The sequence below is a fragment of the Malaclemys terrapin genome, chromosome 11 (assembly GCF_027887155.1).
Source record: "Malaclemys terrapin pileata isolate rMalTer1 chromosome 11, rMalTer1.hap1, whole genome shotgun sequence".
Taxonomy (NCBI): Eukaryota; Metazoa; Chordata; order Testudines; family Emydidae; genus Malaclemys; species Malaclemys terrapin.
In genome coordinates, this window is record NC_071515.1 from 1,849,043 (window position 1) to 1,868,057 (window position 19,015).

The following is a 19,015-nucleotide window of genomic DNA, read 5'->3' on the forward strand; positions in this document are numbered from 1 at the left end:
CAGCCACTCTGTGCTGCCTGCTTCATGGGGGAACGGGTGGAAATCCACCCCACAGCTGCAGCAGGGGGAAGGCTGGTGCTGCAGGGAGAACCCAGGGCAATGCCGCTGCATAGGAGCCATGCTGTTGGGATGGGCAGGGCAGGCAGTAGGCAGAGGGAAAGGCGCCCCACAGGGAGCCTCGGGGCAGCTTCGAGTTCCCCACTGATCTGCTCCCCTCCACGGATGTCGTCCCTTCGCACCACAAGCACTGACCCAGAGTCCTGGCCACCGGCCATGGGTGAAGTCTGCACTGGGTGCGCCAGCACCGGAGCCGGATGGCCGCAGCTGTGAGCCCGTTATGGGACCAGAGAGCACGGTCTGTCTGAGCAAGGGCAGCTACCTCCTAACGAGACCACAAGAGGGGCGAGAACATTTCAGGTTTGTATTCTGGGCAGCAGGGCCCAGCCAAGCCAGGCCTCAGTGCTAACACTGCCGACGAGCGCCCCCCTCTCTCACTGCCCCCGGCTCTCCAGCAGCTCCAGCACCAACGCCGCGCTCTGCTGGGCCTCCGCCAAGAAGCTGGAGACTCTGCTGTGCATCTGTGTGTAAAAAGAAAGCGAATCATTTTCCACTGAAAGGACAGCAGAAGTATTTCCTCTTCCCCAGCCCCCGTCCCGGGGGTCCCCCCTTACACTGTGTATATACCCGTAGGGCCCCTCGTCCCCTGCGGGGTCCCTTGTCAGATGTGGATGCGGCAGAAGGTGAGCGACATTTCCAGCGCCTGCCCCGCGCTCCCAGCCTGAGGAGTGAGAGCCCACAAGCCAAAGAGGAGCTTCCCGCCCAATCCATTGTAACAGCTGAATGGGCCAGCAGCCTCTCCCAGCAGGCTCCCCTGGCAGTTAATGGTCCGTGCTTTACGACAAGCTCAGCAGTCATGTCAGTTACATGTAGGGTTGCCAGGTGTCTGGTTTTCGACTGGAACGCCCGGTCAAAAAGGGACCCTGGCGGCTCCGGTCAGCACCACTGACCGGGCTGTTAAAAGTCCAGTCAGCGCAGTGGGGCTAAGGCAGGCTCCCTACCCGGGTCTGTACAACTCCCAGGAAGCTGCCAGCATCTCCCTCTGGCTCCTAGACGGAGGGACAGCTACGGGGGCTCTGTGCGCTGCCCCTGCCCCCAGCGCCAGCTCAGCTGCTCCCATTGGCCAGGAACCACGTCCAATGGAGCTCAGGGGGCAGTGCCTGAAGGTGCGGGCAGCACAGAGAGCCATGTGATCGCGCCTCTGCTTAGGAGCTGGAGGGAGATGTTGGCAGCTTCCTGGGAGCCACCTGAGGTAAGCGCTGCCTGGAGCCTGCACCCCAGCCCTGAGCCCCCTCCTGCACCCCAGACCCTGCCCCCACCCCAGAGCCCGCACCCCCAGCTGGAGTCTTCAGCCCTGCACCCCAACCCCCTGCCCCAGCCCGAAGGCCACACAAGCGACACAGCCGGGCGGGGCAGCTCTAAGAAGGGGCTGGTGTTTCACTGGGATGGTGCAAGGTTGGTTGGTTGGAGTGTATTAACTGTGCTTCTCTCACACTCTTGAACTTGCCCATTATTTTAAATTCCCGAGAGGGCAGGGGAGGGGAGCAGTGGAAGAGCCTGTGTCCTACAGGGGGCAGAGGCAGTGACCAGACTGCACTGGCGTGGCACTGGGAATTACTCCCTGGGCTCTCGCTGGGAGGCTGAGGGACAAACTCTCAGTGTGAACGCCATACACGGGGCTAAGCGGGCTGCTTCCCCCTTCAGAGCAAAGAACTGCTTTGTAACCCCCAGCAGGAGCTCCCGGGCAGGCCAGGGGGCAGGAGAGTGGGTGCTGGGGACAAGAGACGGCCTGTTCCTACATCCAAGCTATTCCTGGACTGCCATAAGGACTACAACACACTGGCAGCCAGACACAAGGTTAGGCCTCAGAGTAGGGAGCCCTATGCTGGGCTCCCCCCTGGAGCAGGGATGAACCGGGGCACAGGGAGTAAATTCTAGCCTGCAGTGCAATCGCCTGACACCTCTCTCCCCCACCGGGCAACAGCCCAGGGGCCGGTGAAGGTTCAGACACATCACGCCTCCTCAGGACCGCGTGTCCCCAGCGAGGGCCCGGGGATGACTGGAGGGGCGACCTACCTCCTTCCTGAAGGCTTCATCCGTTATATCTTTCAGGTTGGTCACCACGTTGAAATAGGCACCAAACACTCCTGCTTCCAGCGCTTTAGCCGCCACCTGAATGCAAGTGTTAAAGGGATGTGTGAGGAGTTACCTGTATAGCTCACGTAGGCCCGGCTGCCCCTTCCCTGCTGTAAAGTGGCACGGCTCCTCCAACCTCAACAGCCTGAGGCCTTTACACCCGCAAAGACCTGGCCCAGGAAGTGGATCGTGTCCAGATACTGATTCTCAGACCAACACTCCCAACTTCCCATGAGGTGGCACTTGTCACCTGTAGATCTCAAAGGAGGGGAAGCATTATTGTCCCCTTCTGACGGCGGGGGAAACTGAGGCAAAGAGCGCTACAGTCGACATTTTCTAAAGGTGCCACTGGTTTTGGCCATCAGAACCTGCCAAAAATCTAGGCAGCTAAAATCAGTGGGTAACTTTGAACCTGTTGGCTGAAGTGACTTGCCCAAACTCACACAATGAGTCACTGGCAGTTCCTCCACCTTTCATTCCGGCAGCTTGTCCACTGGACCTTGCTGGTGCAAGACAGCAGGGGATGTGGGACAGACTCTGGGGCACTGCACTTCTATGGCAAGTCAGAAAAGTTACGGCCACCACCAGGATTTTTCCACTGCTTGGGCAGAGAAGTGGATGGGCCAGTGGGCAGGGCGCTTGCCTGGGACTTGGGAGACCTAGACTCGGTTCCCTGCTCAGCCACAGATTTCTTGGGCAGGTCACTGAGTCTCTCTAGACCTGAGTTCCCCACCTGAACCATGGAGGTAATATCCTCCGGGGAGAAGCTGAGAATTGTACGTGCTCAGACAGTCTGCTGAGGGGAGTCATACAAGTACCTGCGATCGACAGACCTTTTGCTTCCTAACAACATAAATGAGAATCTGTACAAGTCCTCCCAGTGCTCACAGGCAGATTTCTTCCATTCTGCACTCCAGGGCCAAACTTCCTAAAGAGCCACGAAAGACTCTGAGCCTGCTGCCAGCGCCTAGGCCAGTACCTGGAGATCCGATTTGCAGGCGACGTTCCCGTACTGAGCCATCTCTTTTAACATGGGCCATAAGGCGTTCACTTTCTCTGCCAGCGAGAAGGGGACACCTACAGCCTTCTTCAGCCCTTGCTGCATAGCAGCTGTGCGCCTGCAAAAGGCAAGACACACAGTCAACCTGACTGCAAAAGGCAAGCAAGGAAACCTTGTGGGAAGGGGTGATATCGCACCATGGACACTGGGCTGGCCAAAGCACCGTGCAAATGCGTTGGTTTTAGGTTCTATTTGCTCATCCAAAAGTGATCCACCCTGTGAGGAGTTAACAAAATGCCTTTCCAAAGCACATGGGGCACACACAAAGAATAATTAACAGACATTGAATGTAGGACAAATGTCCAAAAAAATCCACCCAAACGCCCGCCATTCAGGGCAACTCACTCAGCCTGCTGCTCCCATAAGAAGCCTGAGGAAAACCAAACTTTAGCTTTGCAGGATGGTGTGAGGATCTCCTCTCTCTCTCTCTCTCTCTCTCTCTCTCTCTCTCTCACACACACACAAAATTAGGGCCTGAGCTATAGCCCAATGAAGCCAATGAGAGCCCATCCATTGACTTCAGTAGCTCTGGGTCAGGCCATTGGCCTTCAGCTCATTCCAGTGATATCATGGGCTACCCCAGGGGATCAACACCAGTGTTAGTGTTTCAGCTCTTCACACAATACAAACTTTTCTCTCTCTTCAGGCGTGTTCTTAGGCAGCTTCATTGCGTCCTGTTGAGAAACAAACAAGCAGGCATCAGACCGAGGATGCTGGAGATGGAAGAACTATTCCAGATAAAGTTCAGCTCCTTGAGCCTCCTTCCCTAATGCCTGACCCCAGCATGGGTCCGAAGGGGGAATGTTCCCATCAGGGTGGTGTGTTCATATCACACCGCTGGTGGAAGTGACCCGCCAGACACCCTCCACTGAGGACGCTGCCCTGTGGTGCACAATAAAGTTGCCCAGCGGTTGCTTAGTCACATCAAGGCTGGGGCAGCCCCTCGGTGTTGGAATGAAGGAGACAGAACTGCCTCCCCGGTGCTGCCTTCTCCTTGCTCTTCTGCCTGCCAAGTGCTGGTGCCAGAGGGAATCTGTCCCACTGGGCGTGTGAGGACATTCCTTAGTGTGTCCCTCTTCCGGTCACTCTTTGCTGTGACTCTCAGCCTAACGCCCGTGGGAACGGATGGCACAGTGCGATCCTGCGATGCCATCCTGGGGAGCCAGAGTGCAAAACCAGGGGGGCAGGGCCCCGGGAGCAGCCCTGGGAACCGGAGCTCAAGCAGGCTGTGGATCTGTAAGGGGCAGGCTCAAATGCCGTGCAGTGCTTTCTCTGCCCCTCGTCCCGGCCCACGTCACCCTCCCATTCAACTGGTTTGGGCTCATTTGTTCTGTCGTGGGTCTCTACCCTGCTATGCCCTGGATGGATCTCTGTGCAGGCGGGGTCCTTTGCTTGCCTCTCTCCTCACAGCCTGATCCGTGGAGCTGATCTCTCGGCACAGACAGGACAGCTACACTGGGAGAGATTTTAGGATCCGCCTTTGATGTATCCTGTAAGGTCACTGGAATGGCATCCGGATGGATTCGGTTTATTGTATTCATTTGGCTTTGGAGCTGTTCTTAGTTAGATACAATGCACCTTTCCGGAACTCTGGCTTATCGCATTGTTTGATTTCAGAATTCGGGGCCAGGCCCTCAGCCGGTTGAAATCTGCCCAGGCCCACTGATCTCAATGGAGCTGCAGGGATTCCCATTAGCTGAGGTTCGGGTCCTCTCTACCTGTCACCGTGTCTATGCACAAGAGACACTGACAAGCTCAGCCCTCCACCTAAGCAGGGCTCAGTAGGAAATCTACCACAGGCAACTATCAAGGCAGCCAACATTTTGCCGAGAGTCCCCGCGTACCTCCTCAGCTTTACCTGAGTGTCAGTGATTAGTATTACACGCTATGGGAACGACCAGAGAGAGCAGGCTTGCGAGCAGGCCGCAGACACAAAGGGGTGAGAAATGGAGAGACGTGCGCCTTGTGCAGTGCTTACAAACCACACTCACCATGTAACTGCTGAAAGCAAGCGAGTCCGTGTCCACCATGACAATCAGCTCATTCATGGCCTGATGGAACGGAGGGATCAGCTTCCTCATGACCAATTCCAGCGCCTCAAACTGACGCTTCCCGGAGGACATCAGCCCCACCATGCAGCCCAGAGCTGCCCCCTGCAAGGAGACATGGCGAAAGCTCCATGCGCGTGCTCTCCTCCAGAACAAGAGACATTAACCCAAGTGGATTGTCATTGCCATTCCTCCCGCGACACACACGCCACCGTGCCCGCCACTGGGCAAAGAGCCCCGACCTGCCCAGGGAGAGTGCAGCGAAACCCTCCCAGGAAGGACGAGGATTCTTGGGCACTAAAGAACCAGCCAGGAAGTGCTACTCGGAAGATTGCTGAATGTGAAGCCAGCAGTGAGACCATCCCAGGAGCAGAGGGAAGTAAAGGCGAGTGAGTCCAACAGTTGCCACGAATCACTTTCACTGGGCCACCGAGGAGGCTGATTGCCATGTGCCATTGCCAAGCAGCCCACCAGCCCAGAGTGCACTCTGCACTGCTCCACAGCTGCTGGAAGGGGGCGCCTGGCTTGTGGGGCTTCCTCAGTGACCTCAGCCAGGTGGCTACACTGGCCCAAATGCAAAGGTATTATTTGTCAAAGGCCAGAGGGGTAGCCGTGTTAGTCTGAATCTGTAAAAAGCAACAGAGGGTCCTGTGGCACCTTTAAGACTAACAGAAGTATTGGGAGCATAAGCTTTCGTGGGTAAGAACCTCACTTCTTCAGATGCAAGTCATGCAGGTCTTGCATCTGAAGAAGTGAGGTTCTTACCCACGAAAGCTTATGCTCCCAATACTTCTGTTAGTCTTAAAGGTGCCACAGGACCCTCTGTTGCTTTTGTCAAAGGCGATGAACACCAGGGTCTGAATGAGCTCTCCCCGGCCATCAGGAGCAGGCCACGTTTGCAGAGGTGCCAAAGAGATTGATTTTGGCTGTTTTGGATTTAGTGTTGGACATGGGGTAATGAAATGTTGTTCTCCTTATTGTATGAGTAAAGGGCAGCAAAACAGCAGTTAATATGCCCTGCTTGAGGGGGGGTCACCCTCACATGCTAAGCACAGGTAGTGATGCCAAAGCCAAGTCAGAGGGGGGTGGGAACAGATGATCACAAGAGCTGAAATCCTTGATGAGCCGGTTTAGGGGCGGAGCCTTTGACCCGATGTGGGGACAGTGCTGTGGTGAAAGACAACGCAGGGGCTGCAGCTGGAGGGCGGTTCCCCACTAGCTGGTGAAGTCCCTAAGCAGCAGGCCAAGGGAAGGAACCGCAGAACATGGCACAGCAGCTAGAGGGATCAGCGAGGGGCTGCAGGGGTGGAGGCAGCAGAGACAGCGGTGAGCATGGCAAAGGTGGCAGCAAGCAGCAGAGACAACAGTAGCAGCAAGTGAGCAGCTGCAGAGGCCGTACTCGATCCCCCTTCCGGGGGGGATGAACCGTGTGACCATGCCCCAGAATTCTGGGACTTGGCTGACCTCAGACAACTAGCTGAAAGGGGGTGCGGTGGAGGGGAAAGGGCAGCAGTGTGTTCAAGGGGCATTCATCCATTGGACTTTCACACGGCAGGGAGGGGAACTGAGGCAAAATACACAGCCCAGGGTATGCAGGTGGGTGTTTACTCATTGTTTGCATCCTTTTGAATCACTGTTGCTGAGTTTTCCTAAATTAGTGCTGTGATCCCTCCGTATAACAAAAGAAAATGTGTGTCGAGGGGAAAGACTCGGGGCTTGTGAGAGGGGAGGAATGGCCTCTTCGAGTCACCCGGGGCGGTGTGTAGTTTTCTGGATGGGGGCTCGAGCCAGTTCTGGTGCATTGTTAAGAGAAACCCCTGTTGCTGCCAATGCCCCCTGGCAGATGGGCTACAGTTTCTCCTACTACTCACTTGTGGACAGTGTGTCAGGGTTTGACTCAGAGTGGGCTCCCACCCCACCCAGCACAGGCTCTCCACCCCGCTGCGAAGCCGTCGCCCTGCTGTATCACAGGAGAGCCAAGCGTGAACCTACCAGAGCAGACATTGCCGCAGACACCGATCCTCCCCCGGGAGCTGCTGACCTCGCACCAACGGCACGCACGAACGCATGGAGTGACTTGGACACCAAGTCTCCGTCTGCCTGGCCACTCTGCACCAGGTACCTGCCAACAGCAAATCAGGATGAGCTCAGCCCAGTCCCGCTCCAGGCCGCTAGTGTCAAGCAAATGCAGGGAAGCCAGGCTCTCTGAGCAGCCCCAACCATGCTCCTACGGCTCTTCCCAGCACACCCCCGATAATTCCTTTACCAGAAACCTGAACCGGGTCCCGCGTGGCACCCTCAGGCCTTGACCATCACAGCCAGGAGCCGCATTGAATTCACTGGGCCTTTGGGGGCTGTATCTGCCGAGAGAAACTCCACCCCAGTTTGGGAAATCGAAACCAGCAGCAGCCTGTCCTGAAGGAGAGCTGCTTATTCCAGGGCCTGCGTGGGGGAGCCCTTGGTGCAGAGGTTCTCAAACTGGGGGTCATGACCCCACAGGGGGTCACAAGGTTATTACATGGGGGGTTCGCGAGCTGTCAGCCTCCACCCGAAACCCCGCTTCACCGCCAGCATTTATAATGGTGTTAAATATATAAACACGTGTTTTTAATTTCTAAGGGGGGTCACACTCAGAGGCTCTATGTATGAAAAGGGTCACCAGTACAAAGGTTTGAGAACCCCTGCCTTAGTGGGGACATTTCTGGCAGGAAGGGATCGTTCCTCTCTCCTGCAACGCATGAACCATCCCCACAAAAATCCTACTCTTCCCCTTTAAAAATCCCCTCCACTGCTCTGAGCAGAGGCATCCTGGAGCTCGCAGCAGTGCCGTGGAATGAGAGGAGCTGCTCTCAGGGGCAGAGACTGGACTGGGCACTGCCACTTGCCAGGGCATCCTCCCCGACCCCACGGGGAATGGCCATGCTGCTCTTCTCAGGGGAGAGCCACCGGCTGGGCTCAGCCTGCAATGGCCAGTGGTGGGTGAGGGCGGGAGGGAGGCCAGTGGAGGGTATCCAGCTACAGAACAGACCTTCGGAGTCTGACCAACTCTAGGAAACACTGCAAACCCTTCCTCTTGGAAACAGCCCTTCCACAATGAGCCAGAGACTCCAGGAAGTCCTCTAGGAACTTTGCTCTTGCTAATGACTTTACATGGAAGGTGCTAGATACTATGGTGAAGGGAAGCAGAATACAACCCTGCAGGTGTGTCTGCACTGCGATCGGCAGGTGGGAGAGCAGCTGGCATGTTAAACCAGGTATGCTGATTACTAAGCAAACCCTGGGTGCTCCTGATGGTGCAGTTTAAACCCAGCAGTTCATTGTCCAGTACTAGAACTGGGCAGAAACTGGAATTTCTGTTCCATGGGAAATTCTGACATTTTGAAAAAAAAAATGTTCTGAATTGGAACAAAAAGCCAAAATTTTGAAAATTTTTCAGAAATCAAAATTCTGAAAAAGTTTGATTTGGGAAATGAAAAGTTTCATTTCAATAAAGTCAGATTGTTTTGTTTCGATAAGGTCAAAATGTGTCATTTTGACAGTGTTTCGTTTTATTTTTAATATATGTCAAATATTAAATGTAACATACATTATATTTAATTAAAACCTTAAATTCAAAACAAAGTTAAAGTGATAAAGTTGAACCAAAACCTTTTTACCTTATCTAAATGAAACACTTCAGGGTTATTGAAACAAAATGAGACAATCAAAGCGATTCTTTTTGACTTTTTCCCATCAAAAATGTTGAAATCAACGTTTCATTGGGCAGCCAGGAGCATTTTAAACCCTATAGCAGGCCTGCACAACATGCGGCCCGTGTGGGCTCACTGTGTGGCCCGCGTGGGGTGAGTAGGTGGGCTCACTGTGCGGCCCACAGGGAGTGAGTAGGCAAGCGGCGGGTGAGGGAGGGGGGCCAAGGAGGCGAGTGGGCAGTGGCGGGGGGTGAGTAGGTGAGCCGAGGGGGTGGGGAATGAGGAGGCGAGCGGGCGGGCAGTGGCGGAGGTGCAGGTGAGCCGGCGGTGCAGGGGGGGTTGAGGAAGCAAGCAGTGACTTGATGGCTGACCTGGTCTACTGATCTGGTCTGGCTCCCATCCCCTCTCCAAGGGTTGCAGCTGTCTGTAGGTGCTGCCTTCCATGCCTACCACATTCATTCAACAGGGCAATTGATTACAAAGTGGGGGGAAGATCTTATTCTACTTCTAGCAAAAAGACATTTTTCTTTTACCTTAATTATACTACCTTAGGAGCCCGCTATAACATATTACAAAGGTTCAATACTGCTGTTTTTTAAATTAATGGAGATACCCTATCTCCTAGAACTGGAAGGGACCTTGAAAGGTCATTGAGTCCAGCCCCCAGTCTTCACTAGCAGGACCAAGGACTGATTTTTGTCCCAGATCCCTAAGTGGCCCCCTCAAGGACTGAGCTCACAGCCCTGGATTTAGCAGGCCAATGCTCAAACCACTGAGCTATCCCTCCCCCCCTTCCCCAGTGGTGCTGGGGAAGGAGGGTTTGTTTCCACAGGGCGGGCAGCGCTGAGGGGGGGAGTTTCGGGGGGGCTGGGCAGCGCTGGGGGTTGTTTCCACGGGGCGGGCGGCACTGTGGGGGGTGTTGTGTTTCGGGGGGGCTGGGTAGCACTGGGGAGGGGGTTTTGGCATGGCCGGGGGGGGTTCGGCCCTCAGCTGTTTTTTTTTGGAGTAATATGGCCTTCGCAGCTTTACAAGTTGTGCAGGCCTGCCCTATAGGAATACAAATCAGTTCCTAATGGCATCCCAGGAAGAATGTGCTACTTTGGGGTCTGACAGAGCAACAGCAAATTGAGTCCACAGCTATTCTCAGAGACTCATGGGCAGGCACCCGGGCTCCCTCCATCGTGCGCGGTACAAGCAAGGAGAGTGACAAAGAAAATGGACAAGGTGCCATACTCAATAATGCGCTCGTGGGGGTTAAATGGAGACAAGGAATCCAGGCCCAGGCGGCTGACTACCTGAAATGAAGAAAGACAAATTCATCAAGGCAGAGTCGACATATTAGCCTTGCTCACTTCTGGGGGAGAATATTCAGTTCCAAGGCTCATCGGATGGCCAGGAATTCTGAGCGAGTGATTTGATGTAACTATCCAGCCAGAAAGGACTGGCCTCACTTGGGACACTTGGGTCTTGTACACGTTTCTACAAATCAATGTTACGTTTTTACAAGGAACAGTATCAAAGCTAGTAACCTACAATTGGTTCCAGCCATGAGTATGTTCTGATATCCATCCACGCTGTCTGTCATCATCATCATCATCGTAATTAACTAACTCTTATCTAGGGCTTTTCACCCATCTTATTCAAAATACCTTAGCAAGACATTAACCCTAAGTGTGATATCAAGCTAAACAAAACTGGTCATTTTTGGTTCTAACGAAGCGTGGCATGGCATTTGAAATACAGCATCGTGTCTTTAAAACCCTCAAACCTGATTCATTTTCCCTTTGTATATTATTTTTTGAGGGGCACCCATACATCATCATACCTACCACGTGGGAAATGAATTATCCCATGGGCCAAGGAAACAGTTCCCACTTGGGTAAGGCTCTGGGAAGCTCCTGTAGAGTTTTAATGAACCCAATACATACAGAAATCGTTTCCTTAAGGGCATTAAGCAGGTTGCTTTCCCACACAGCACTTCTCCAACCTCTCAAGTCACTGAACATCCCTTTGGAACCTACCCCAATGAATGCTGTCTCATTCGCGGGAATAAGTCCTTCTTCAGAATGTCATTGGGAGTTTTATCTGCCTCAGGGGCTTGGTTTGGTTTCTGAGCAAGGGAATAAATAGGAACTTCCAAATCTTTCATATTCTCTGGTGGGAAAGGACAAGACGGATCTGATTTTGCTCCATTGCTTTTTGCCTGATCCTCGGTGACCCTCTGTGCCCCAAAACAACACCCTGGCACCCCCATATTCACCGTCATACAATTAGGCTATGTTTTGTACAAAGTATGTCTTGTGAGGTATCATTCTAAAAGTCTTGATCTGTTGAACATTAATATCCTGTTTGGTTTATGTGCTGTCATTGTATGTGAAGTTATGAAGTTTTGCTATGTGTGTGTTGCTGAAATATGTCGTGAGGCTGGGAACACCCACAACCAGCCTTTCAGGTACAACAATGAAGAAGCTACACAGTACTAATGGCCCCATTAAGGGGAATGAAGCTACACACCCAGGGACTATCGCAGGAATTGTTTACAATGGAGGTTTCCCAGAGGGATCACCTGGGCAATGGAAGATGCTTGACCAGGGGCAGGGGGAGCGGGGAGCAGACCCCCATGTCATGAGCAAAGATCTTCCCAGCAAGCTGGAAGAAGCTATAAAAGAGGGGAAGTGACATCATCACTTGGCCTCACTCCCCTTGCACCGGAACACCTGGAAACACCTTAGGAACAAAGACTGAACAGGAAAGGAGGTCCCTCGTGGGACAGAAGAATTCCAGCCTGTGTATGTAAAAGCTGTAACCTGCTTGTACTAGCTAACAGGGTGAGACACTGCTTGATTCAAAACCTATTTAGTTTATAAAGCTTAGATTCCATTTTTGTTTTATTTCTTAGGTAACCTGCTTTGATCTGTACACTCAGTACTTATAAATCACTTAAAATCTATCTTTCTGTAGTTAATAAATTTGTTTTATATTTTTAACCTATAACAGTGTGTTTTGCTAGAAGTGCTTGGGGAATCTGCTCAGGAACAGAAACTGGTGCATGGTCCTCTCCACACTGAGAGAGGGGAGGACTGAGTAATAAACTTATACTGGTCAGGCCTTTGACCAGGGCAAGACGGTACAGCTCTGGGGTCCTAGGCAGTGGAGCTGGTGGGGAGCTGTCTGGAACCTCTCTATTGTTAATTCATGAATGCTGAGGAGAAGCATTCATGTAACTGCAGCTGGGTGTGTCCCTGCCTGTGTAGATGTTTGTGGGACTGCAGGACCGGGAGCGGTCTGAAGCTTTTCACAGCCTCACCCGGATTGGTATGTCAGAAGGCTCAGCAATACCCCAGTTCCAGGTTGCACCCTGGGGAAACCCGTCACACCCTTCCACAGGCAAGAAGCTGCCAGCTCAGCCGCTATCATTTGCAGTTCCCTCCAGGGAAAGATTTCTGAGCAGGGATGTCAATGGACGCTGCCCTTACCAGTCTGATTTTCTGTTCCTCCTCCAGGATGAAGAGGTTTTCTTTCTGAATGTAATACTCCGCTGCATCAAGCATGGCCTTCTTGGGGACAAGCCCCACCAGCTGGGAGCCCACCACGGGCAGGCTCAGCTCCTGCAAACAAGGACTAGCATTTAACAGGCCTCTAGCATTATAGTCCCACTGTCTGGCCACCTCTCCCACTGCCCCCGACTCCTGATCCGCGCCAAGGGGTGCACCGGACTCGAGCAGGACCTTCCCATTCTAGGGGTTGGGACTCATAGTCAGAGATCTCACTTTGCTGGTCCTGCCTGCTGCTGTTTGGGCCCAGCCAACTGACCCCTCACTCCCATTCGCAGCACATAGGATCTGCACAGCTGGTCACCTGCTCGCCTCCCCTCCCCCAGTTCTACAGCAGTGGGACCTTAATGTCACCACGGGGGCCTGCTGCCACCACGCCCTTCACGCCGAGGGGTAGACATCCCAGTGTGCCTGGTGCTTATGGGGAAATGCCATGGAAGGCCATACATGGGTGGGAGGGAGTGGGCTGGCTGGCTGGCTCCCTAAGGGATAAGAAGTAGGTGTATGCTACTTAGCAGCCTCCTGAAAACATGGGAGGAGCAGAGGATAGCTGGCAACTCACCAGACGAGGCCATCTGGGCTCCCTCCCGAAAGGCACTGAAGGTAGGGTACAGAAGCAGAGGGGACCCCACAAATAACCTTGGCGCCCAGGGTGTTCCCTGTATATGCTCATAGATCTTAAGTCTAGGCCAGCAAACTTGGACATGCCGCTGTCCCACGCCACGTGACTGCCAGTCCGGAGGGGACGGTGCAGCAGCTGGCATGTCTCATGAGGCACACATTCCAGCTCCCTTAATGCCTTAAGTATGGAGGGTAGGTTGTGGCTCCCTGTGTATTCACACACACACCTACTACAAGACAAGCTCTCATGGCATAGGCATGAGGACTTTCTCTGGCTCCACCAGCCACGGGCACTTTGGAATTTTACTTCTCTGAAGGAGGCTGGTTGCGCTGGTTAAAGCTGCTTCAAACTTGCATTGCACCTGTGCAACTCACCCGGGCGTCTTTGCAGACCTCCTCATAGACCGTGTGGAGGGAAGTGATTTCAAAGTCCAGCAGGTTTATAGAAACCTGGGCAATATTCTCCTCATCCAAGTACCAGCCCATGCCTTGGACCTTCTTCAAACGCCCAGGCTGAAAAGAACAACACACTTCAGAGCTGTGATGGCTGATGAGCCAACTCAACCCTGGGAATAAGCCTGCAAGAGAGAAAGCATTCTGCAGATGAGGGGAACTGACTGATACACAACTGGAGGTCACTAGCCCACAGCTGTAAATATTCGGGTTTGCTGATGATCCGGAAGTAGCAGCAGCCAGATATTGTACTGTGAAGGAAGAAGAGTCCATACTGATAATGGATAAAGTTGCCTTCATATTTACTTGTACAGATTTAATGGAGTGGGACTATGCCCTTTACCGACTTCCCTCTAGTTATTTGTTCTGCTCCATTGGTTGCATGGGGCCTTGCATACTAATAGAAATGGCAGGTCCCTGCCCTGAGGAACTTACAGGCTAAAGACTGTGGGCACAGATAAGAACATAACAACATAAGAATGGCCATACTGGGTCAGACCAAAGGTTCATCTAGCCCAGTATCGTGACTTCTGGCAGTAGCCAATGCCAGGTGCCCCAGAGGGAATGAACAGAACAGATGCTCCATCCCCTGTCACCCATTCCCAGCTTCTCGCAAACAGAGACTAGGGACACCATCCATGTCCTCCTTGCTAATAGCCATTAATGGGCCTATCCTCCATGAACTTATCTAGTTCTTTTTTGAATCCTGTTATAGTCTTGGCCTTCACAACATCCTCTGGCAAGGAGTTCCACAGGTTGACAGTGTGTTGTATGAAAAAATACTTCCTTTTGTTTGTTTTAAATCTGTTGCCTATTAATTTCATTCGGTGACCCCTAGTTCTTGTGTTATGAGGAGTAAATAACACTTCCTTATTTACTTTCTCCACACCAATCATGATTTTATAGACCTCTATCATCTCCTTCTAGTCATCTCTTTTCCAAGCTGAAAAGTCCCAGTCTTATTAATCTCTCCTCATATGGCAGCCGTTCCATACCCCTAATAATTTTTGTTGACCTTTTCTGAACCTTTTCCAAGTCCAATATATCTTTTTTGAGATGGGGCGACCACATCTGCACGCAGTATTCAAGATGTGGGCATACCATGGATTTATATAGAGGTGATATGATGTTTTCTGTCATATTATCTATCCCTTTCTTAATGATTCTCAACATTGTGTTCACTTTTTTGACTGCCACTTCACATTGAGTGGATGTTTTCAGAGAACTATCCACAATGATTCCAAGATCTCTTACTAGAGTGGTAACAGTGGTAACCCCATCATTTTATAGCTATAGTTGGGATTATGTTTTCCAATATGCATTACTTCGCACATATCAACACTGAATTTCATCTGCCAGTTTGTTGCCCAGTCACCCAGTTTTGAGAGATCCTTTTGTAGCTCTTCACAGTCTGCCTGGGTCTTAACTATCTTGAGTAGTTTTATATCATCTACAAATTTTGCCACTCTGTTTACCCCTTTTTCCAGATCATTTATGAATATGTTGAATAGCACTGGTCCCAATACAGACCCTGAGGGACACCACTATTTAGCTTTCTCCATTCTGAAAACTGACCATTTATTCCTACCCTTTGTTTCTTATTTTTAACCAGTTACCAATCCATAAGAGAACCTTCCCTGTATCCCATGACAGCTTACTTTGCTTAAGAGCCTTTGGTGAGAGATCTTGTCAAAGGCTTTCTGAAAATCTAAGTTCACTATATCCACTGGATCCTCCTTTGTCCACATGCTTATTGACCCCACTCAAAAAATTCTAGTAGATTGGTGAGGCATGATTTCCCTTTACAAAACCCATGTTGACTTTCCCTCAAAAAATTATGTTCATCTATGTGTCTGACAATTTTGTTCTTTACTATCATTTCAACCAGTTTGCCCAGTACTGAAGACAGGCTTACCAGCCTGTAATTGCCGGGATCATCTCTGGAGCCCTTTTTAAAAATTGGCATCACATTAGCTATCCTCCAGTCATTTCGTACAGAAACTGATTTAAATGGTAGGTTACATACCACAGTTAGTAGTTCTGCAATTTCATATTTGAGTTCCTTCAGAACTCTTGGGTGAATACCATCTGGTCCTGGTGACTTATTACTGTTTAGTTTATCCATTTGGTCCAAAACCTCCTCTAATGATACCTCAATCTGGGACAGTTCCTCAGATTTGTCACCTAAACAGAATGGCTCAGGTTTGAGAATCTCCCTCATATCCTCAGCCGTGAAGACTGATGCAAAGAATTCATTTAGTTTCTCCGCAATGGCCTTATCGTCCTTGAATGCTCCTTTAGCGTCTCCATCGTCCAATGGCCACACTGGTTGTTTAGCAGGCTTCCTACTTCTCATTTACTTTTAAAAAAAATTGCTATTACTTTTTGAGTCTTTGGCTAGCTGTTCTTCAAATTCTTTTTTGGCCTTCCTAATTATATTTATGCACTTCATTTGCCAGAGTTTATGCTCCTTTCTATTTTCCTCGGTAGACTCACTGCTTCTTTTACTTTGTTGTTTAGCCCTGGTGGCACTTTTTTGGTTCTCTTACTAGATTTTTTAATTTGGGGTCAGTGGTTCCATGTTATGCCTGCTCTGCCCATACTATGCATTCCAGTACAATACTCCGCAGTGCATTTTCACATGCTATGCTAACAAAGACCTTAAGCTCTCCTGCCAGACTGACTGAGGGTATTTCCACACTGCACTAGGAAGTGTGAGGCAGCTTTGATCTCGCTAGAGAACAATAGCAGTGAAGTTGCAGCATCACAGACTGTAAAGGCCACGTGGGACCCTGGGTGTGTATATCAGTGACTAACCTGATGCTGCTCAGCTACAGTGCTATTGGTACCCACTCTATCTAGATCAAAGGAAGCTTGGGTTTGTCTTCAAATGCTGCAGTGACCCCTCTGATTGCAGTGTAGACAGACCCACAGCCTAGCTCCAGCAAACACGTGTTTTATGCTGAAAGCAACGTGGCCAGAGAAACCAGTAACGTTCCTCCCAACAAAAAATAAATCAAACAAACAAACAAATACATCCTGTTTTATTTACGATGACAGCCTTGGCATCCAGCCCCCCATTGCTCAGCCCCAGAAACCCACCCTCAATCTCCTTCCAGATGGATCCCTCTAATCGCCTGCTCAGATACACTCCCATCCTTTGGAGCACTTGATTCCCACTGTCAGACAAGGGAGCCCAGCCTGAAATCTCTCCTGTCTATGAGCTCAGCTGGGCCCCCACTTTGGCAAGTGACCCCTGCTGCTCTCAGGCTGTGGGGTCACATGAGAGATTGACAAGGCAATTCTATAAAGTGCAAAGTAGCTCTGGGTGCTGGGGAGAGTCATAAACAGCTTCCCTTCTTTCCCAGATACAGTAGATGGGTCCTCAGACAAGGCTCGGGGATGGCCCTGGGGGATGACTCAACTGACACACTTAGAACATGGGATACTCCACTCCCATGTACAGAGTTTGATGAAACAGAACAACAGACACCACCCCAACGGGAACCAAGTACACACCTGCAGGGACATCATGCCTGCCCTTAGCCAGAGAGCACCATCATATACTATAAATGGGTAGATATGTCAAGGAATATAGGAACCACCTTACATTAATCAAAGCCTTATATCCTCTTCACCTCAAAGGTCATTTGTTGCCTGCTCAAACAAGCCAATGTTGCTATAATAAAGGTTGCATTTACCCAGCTTACTCTGATCTAAGAACCCTAAATTCCTCCTCCCCTAGAACCATAATTCAGCAGCATGAAAATAGCTGAGAGGGGCAGTAGACCTGTACAAGCCCAGTTTGTAATTTTTGTACAGATCAATTCAGGTGTAGCCTGTAAAGCAAACTGGCACCAGTCTCCCTTCCTCTGGGACAGCAAAATTGGACAAATCCGGAGAATTGTGGAATTAGGAGTGGGTGGGAGAGGGATTTATTCATTTGTTTATTTTTGAGCCAACACTCTAGTTACCCAGTGCCCTCTCCCAGTGAAGCCTGATTATTCTGAATAAGGAACTTAATGGGCTTACCTGGTCCTTCGCGCGGCCCTGCTCCCGGATGTTGAGAGCAATCCGATGCGCCAGCTCCTTTGTGCACAGGAGGTTGATGTTGTACGCAATGAGGAATGTACGCGCACCAGTGACTGTGGCTCCCCATCTTGGAACAAAGGACGCGGAGCCAAAATCAGGAACCCACTCGGCCTTTGTGAGCTTAGAAGAGAGTGAAAGAAAGGAACGAAATCCATTGAAAAGAAACTCCTCATCGTTTAAGGTCAGCCGGGTTTATTTGTCACTCCAGAGAGCTGGCTGCAAGTTAATTCAGAATTCATAGACCGTCCAGCCAGAAATGGCCATTAAGCTCTCCAGTCTGTGTAATGCAGGCTGGAGAACCTCAGCCCATCATTCTGGCAGGACGCTCAGGGACCTGTGGCAGAGCTAGAGCAGATCGTTTCGAGACCATCCAGTCGCTCTTGGGAATCAGCACAGGAGACATGGCGCATTCCTCACTCAGCGCTATTCCACGCCCAGTCTCCAGTATTGTGCGTTAGTGTGTGTGTTCCGCTGGAGCCAAGAGCCCCAATCTTAGCACAAGGCAAAACAACGTCTGGCTCAAACAAATGACTGGGGTGGAGAGGAAGTACAAGGTCACAATGGAACCACCACGCTGAGCACAGTCCGCAGCAGCCTCAGCGCAGCACACCGGCTGCCTAGCCAAAAGAACGTGTTCTGAGTGCACACAAAGCATCTGGCAAATTCCTGAACCCTCTTCTCCCCATGACCCAGCACAACCAGCTTTATTAACCTTTCCTCAAATTTCTCCCAACGTCCCCTCTTGGCTGATACCAAACAAGAGACATTCAGCCCCTATGGGAGATTCTAAGAAACTATTAGGAAATGAAAACAGGAGCTCACAGAGCTGCCAAGTTCTGTACAGCTCCGTGGGCCACGTGTCTTACCAGCAACCAACCATTGCTGACTCCCTCTGGGCACCCCGGGCCGTGGGACAGGTCTGGTGGGGAGGTACAAGCCATCCCTCACACCATGGAGAAGGTAGTGATGGGGGACTGGGGAGATGCAGGGGGCACTTGGCGAATGGGGCAGCCAGAGTGAATGGGGAGCCATTGATTCACAGATCCATAGAGCTTAAGGCCAGAAAAGACCATCAGATCATCTCGTGTGACCTGGGCAAAGAACTCCCCCAGTTACCCCTATATTGAGCCCAATGACTTGTGCTTGGCTAAAGCCAATCTCTTCGACAGGCATCCTGTCTGGAGTGGAAGACATCAGGAGATGAAGAATCCACCACTTCCCTTGGTGGTTGGCTCCAATGGCTAATCACCTTCATTGTTAACAATCGGTGCCATACTTCTCCTTTGCATTTGTCTAGTTTTAGCT

At 51.2% G+C, this 19,015-nt stretch overlaps 1 protein-coding gene across 1 annotated transcript in view; it reads right to left on the reverse strand.

Annotated features, from left to right (window-relative positions):
* Positions 1-407: 407 nt before the first annotated feature.
* Positions 408-19,015, reverse strand: part of FTCD (formimidoyltransferase cyclodeaminase) — a 30,878-nt gene continuing 12,270 nt past the window's right edge. Inside the window, exons 5-14 of the mRNA XM_054043537.1 lie at positions 17,651-17,830; positions 13,541-13,678; positions 12,467-12,598; positions 10,224-10,285; positions 7,294-7,423; positions 5,245-5,406; positions 3,884-3,927; positions 3,173-3,311; positions 2,134-2,229; positions 408-578 (exon numbers count right to left, since the gene is read on the reverse strand). Coding sequence (XP_053899512.1) covers positions 492-578; positions 2,134-2,229; positions 3,173-3,311; positions 3,884-3,927; positions 5,245-5,406; positions 7,294-7,423; positions 10,224-10,285; positions 12,467-12,598; positions 13,541-13,678; positions 17,651-17,830 — 1,170 coding nt within the window. The 3' untranslated portion in view covers positions 408-491. The remainder of the gene's footprint in view (positions 579-2,133; positions 2,230-3,172; positions 3,312-3,883; positions 3,928-5,244; positions 5,407-7,293; positions 7,424-10,223; positions 10,286-12,466; positions 12,599-13,540; positions 13,679-17,650; positions 17,831-19,015) is intronic.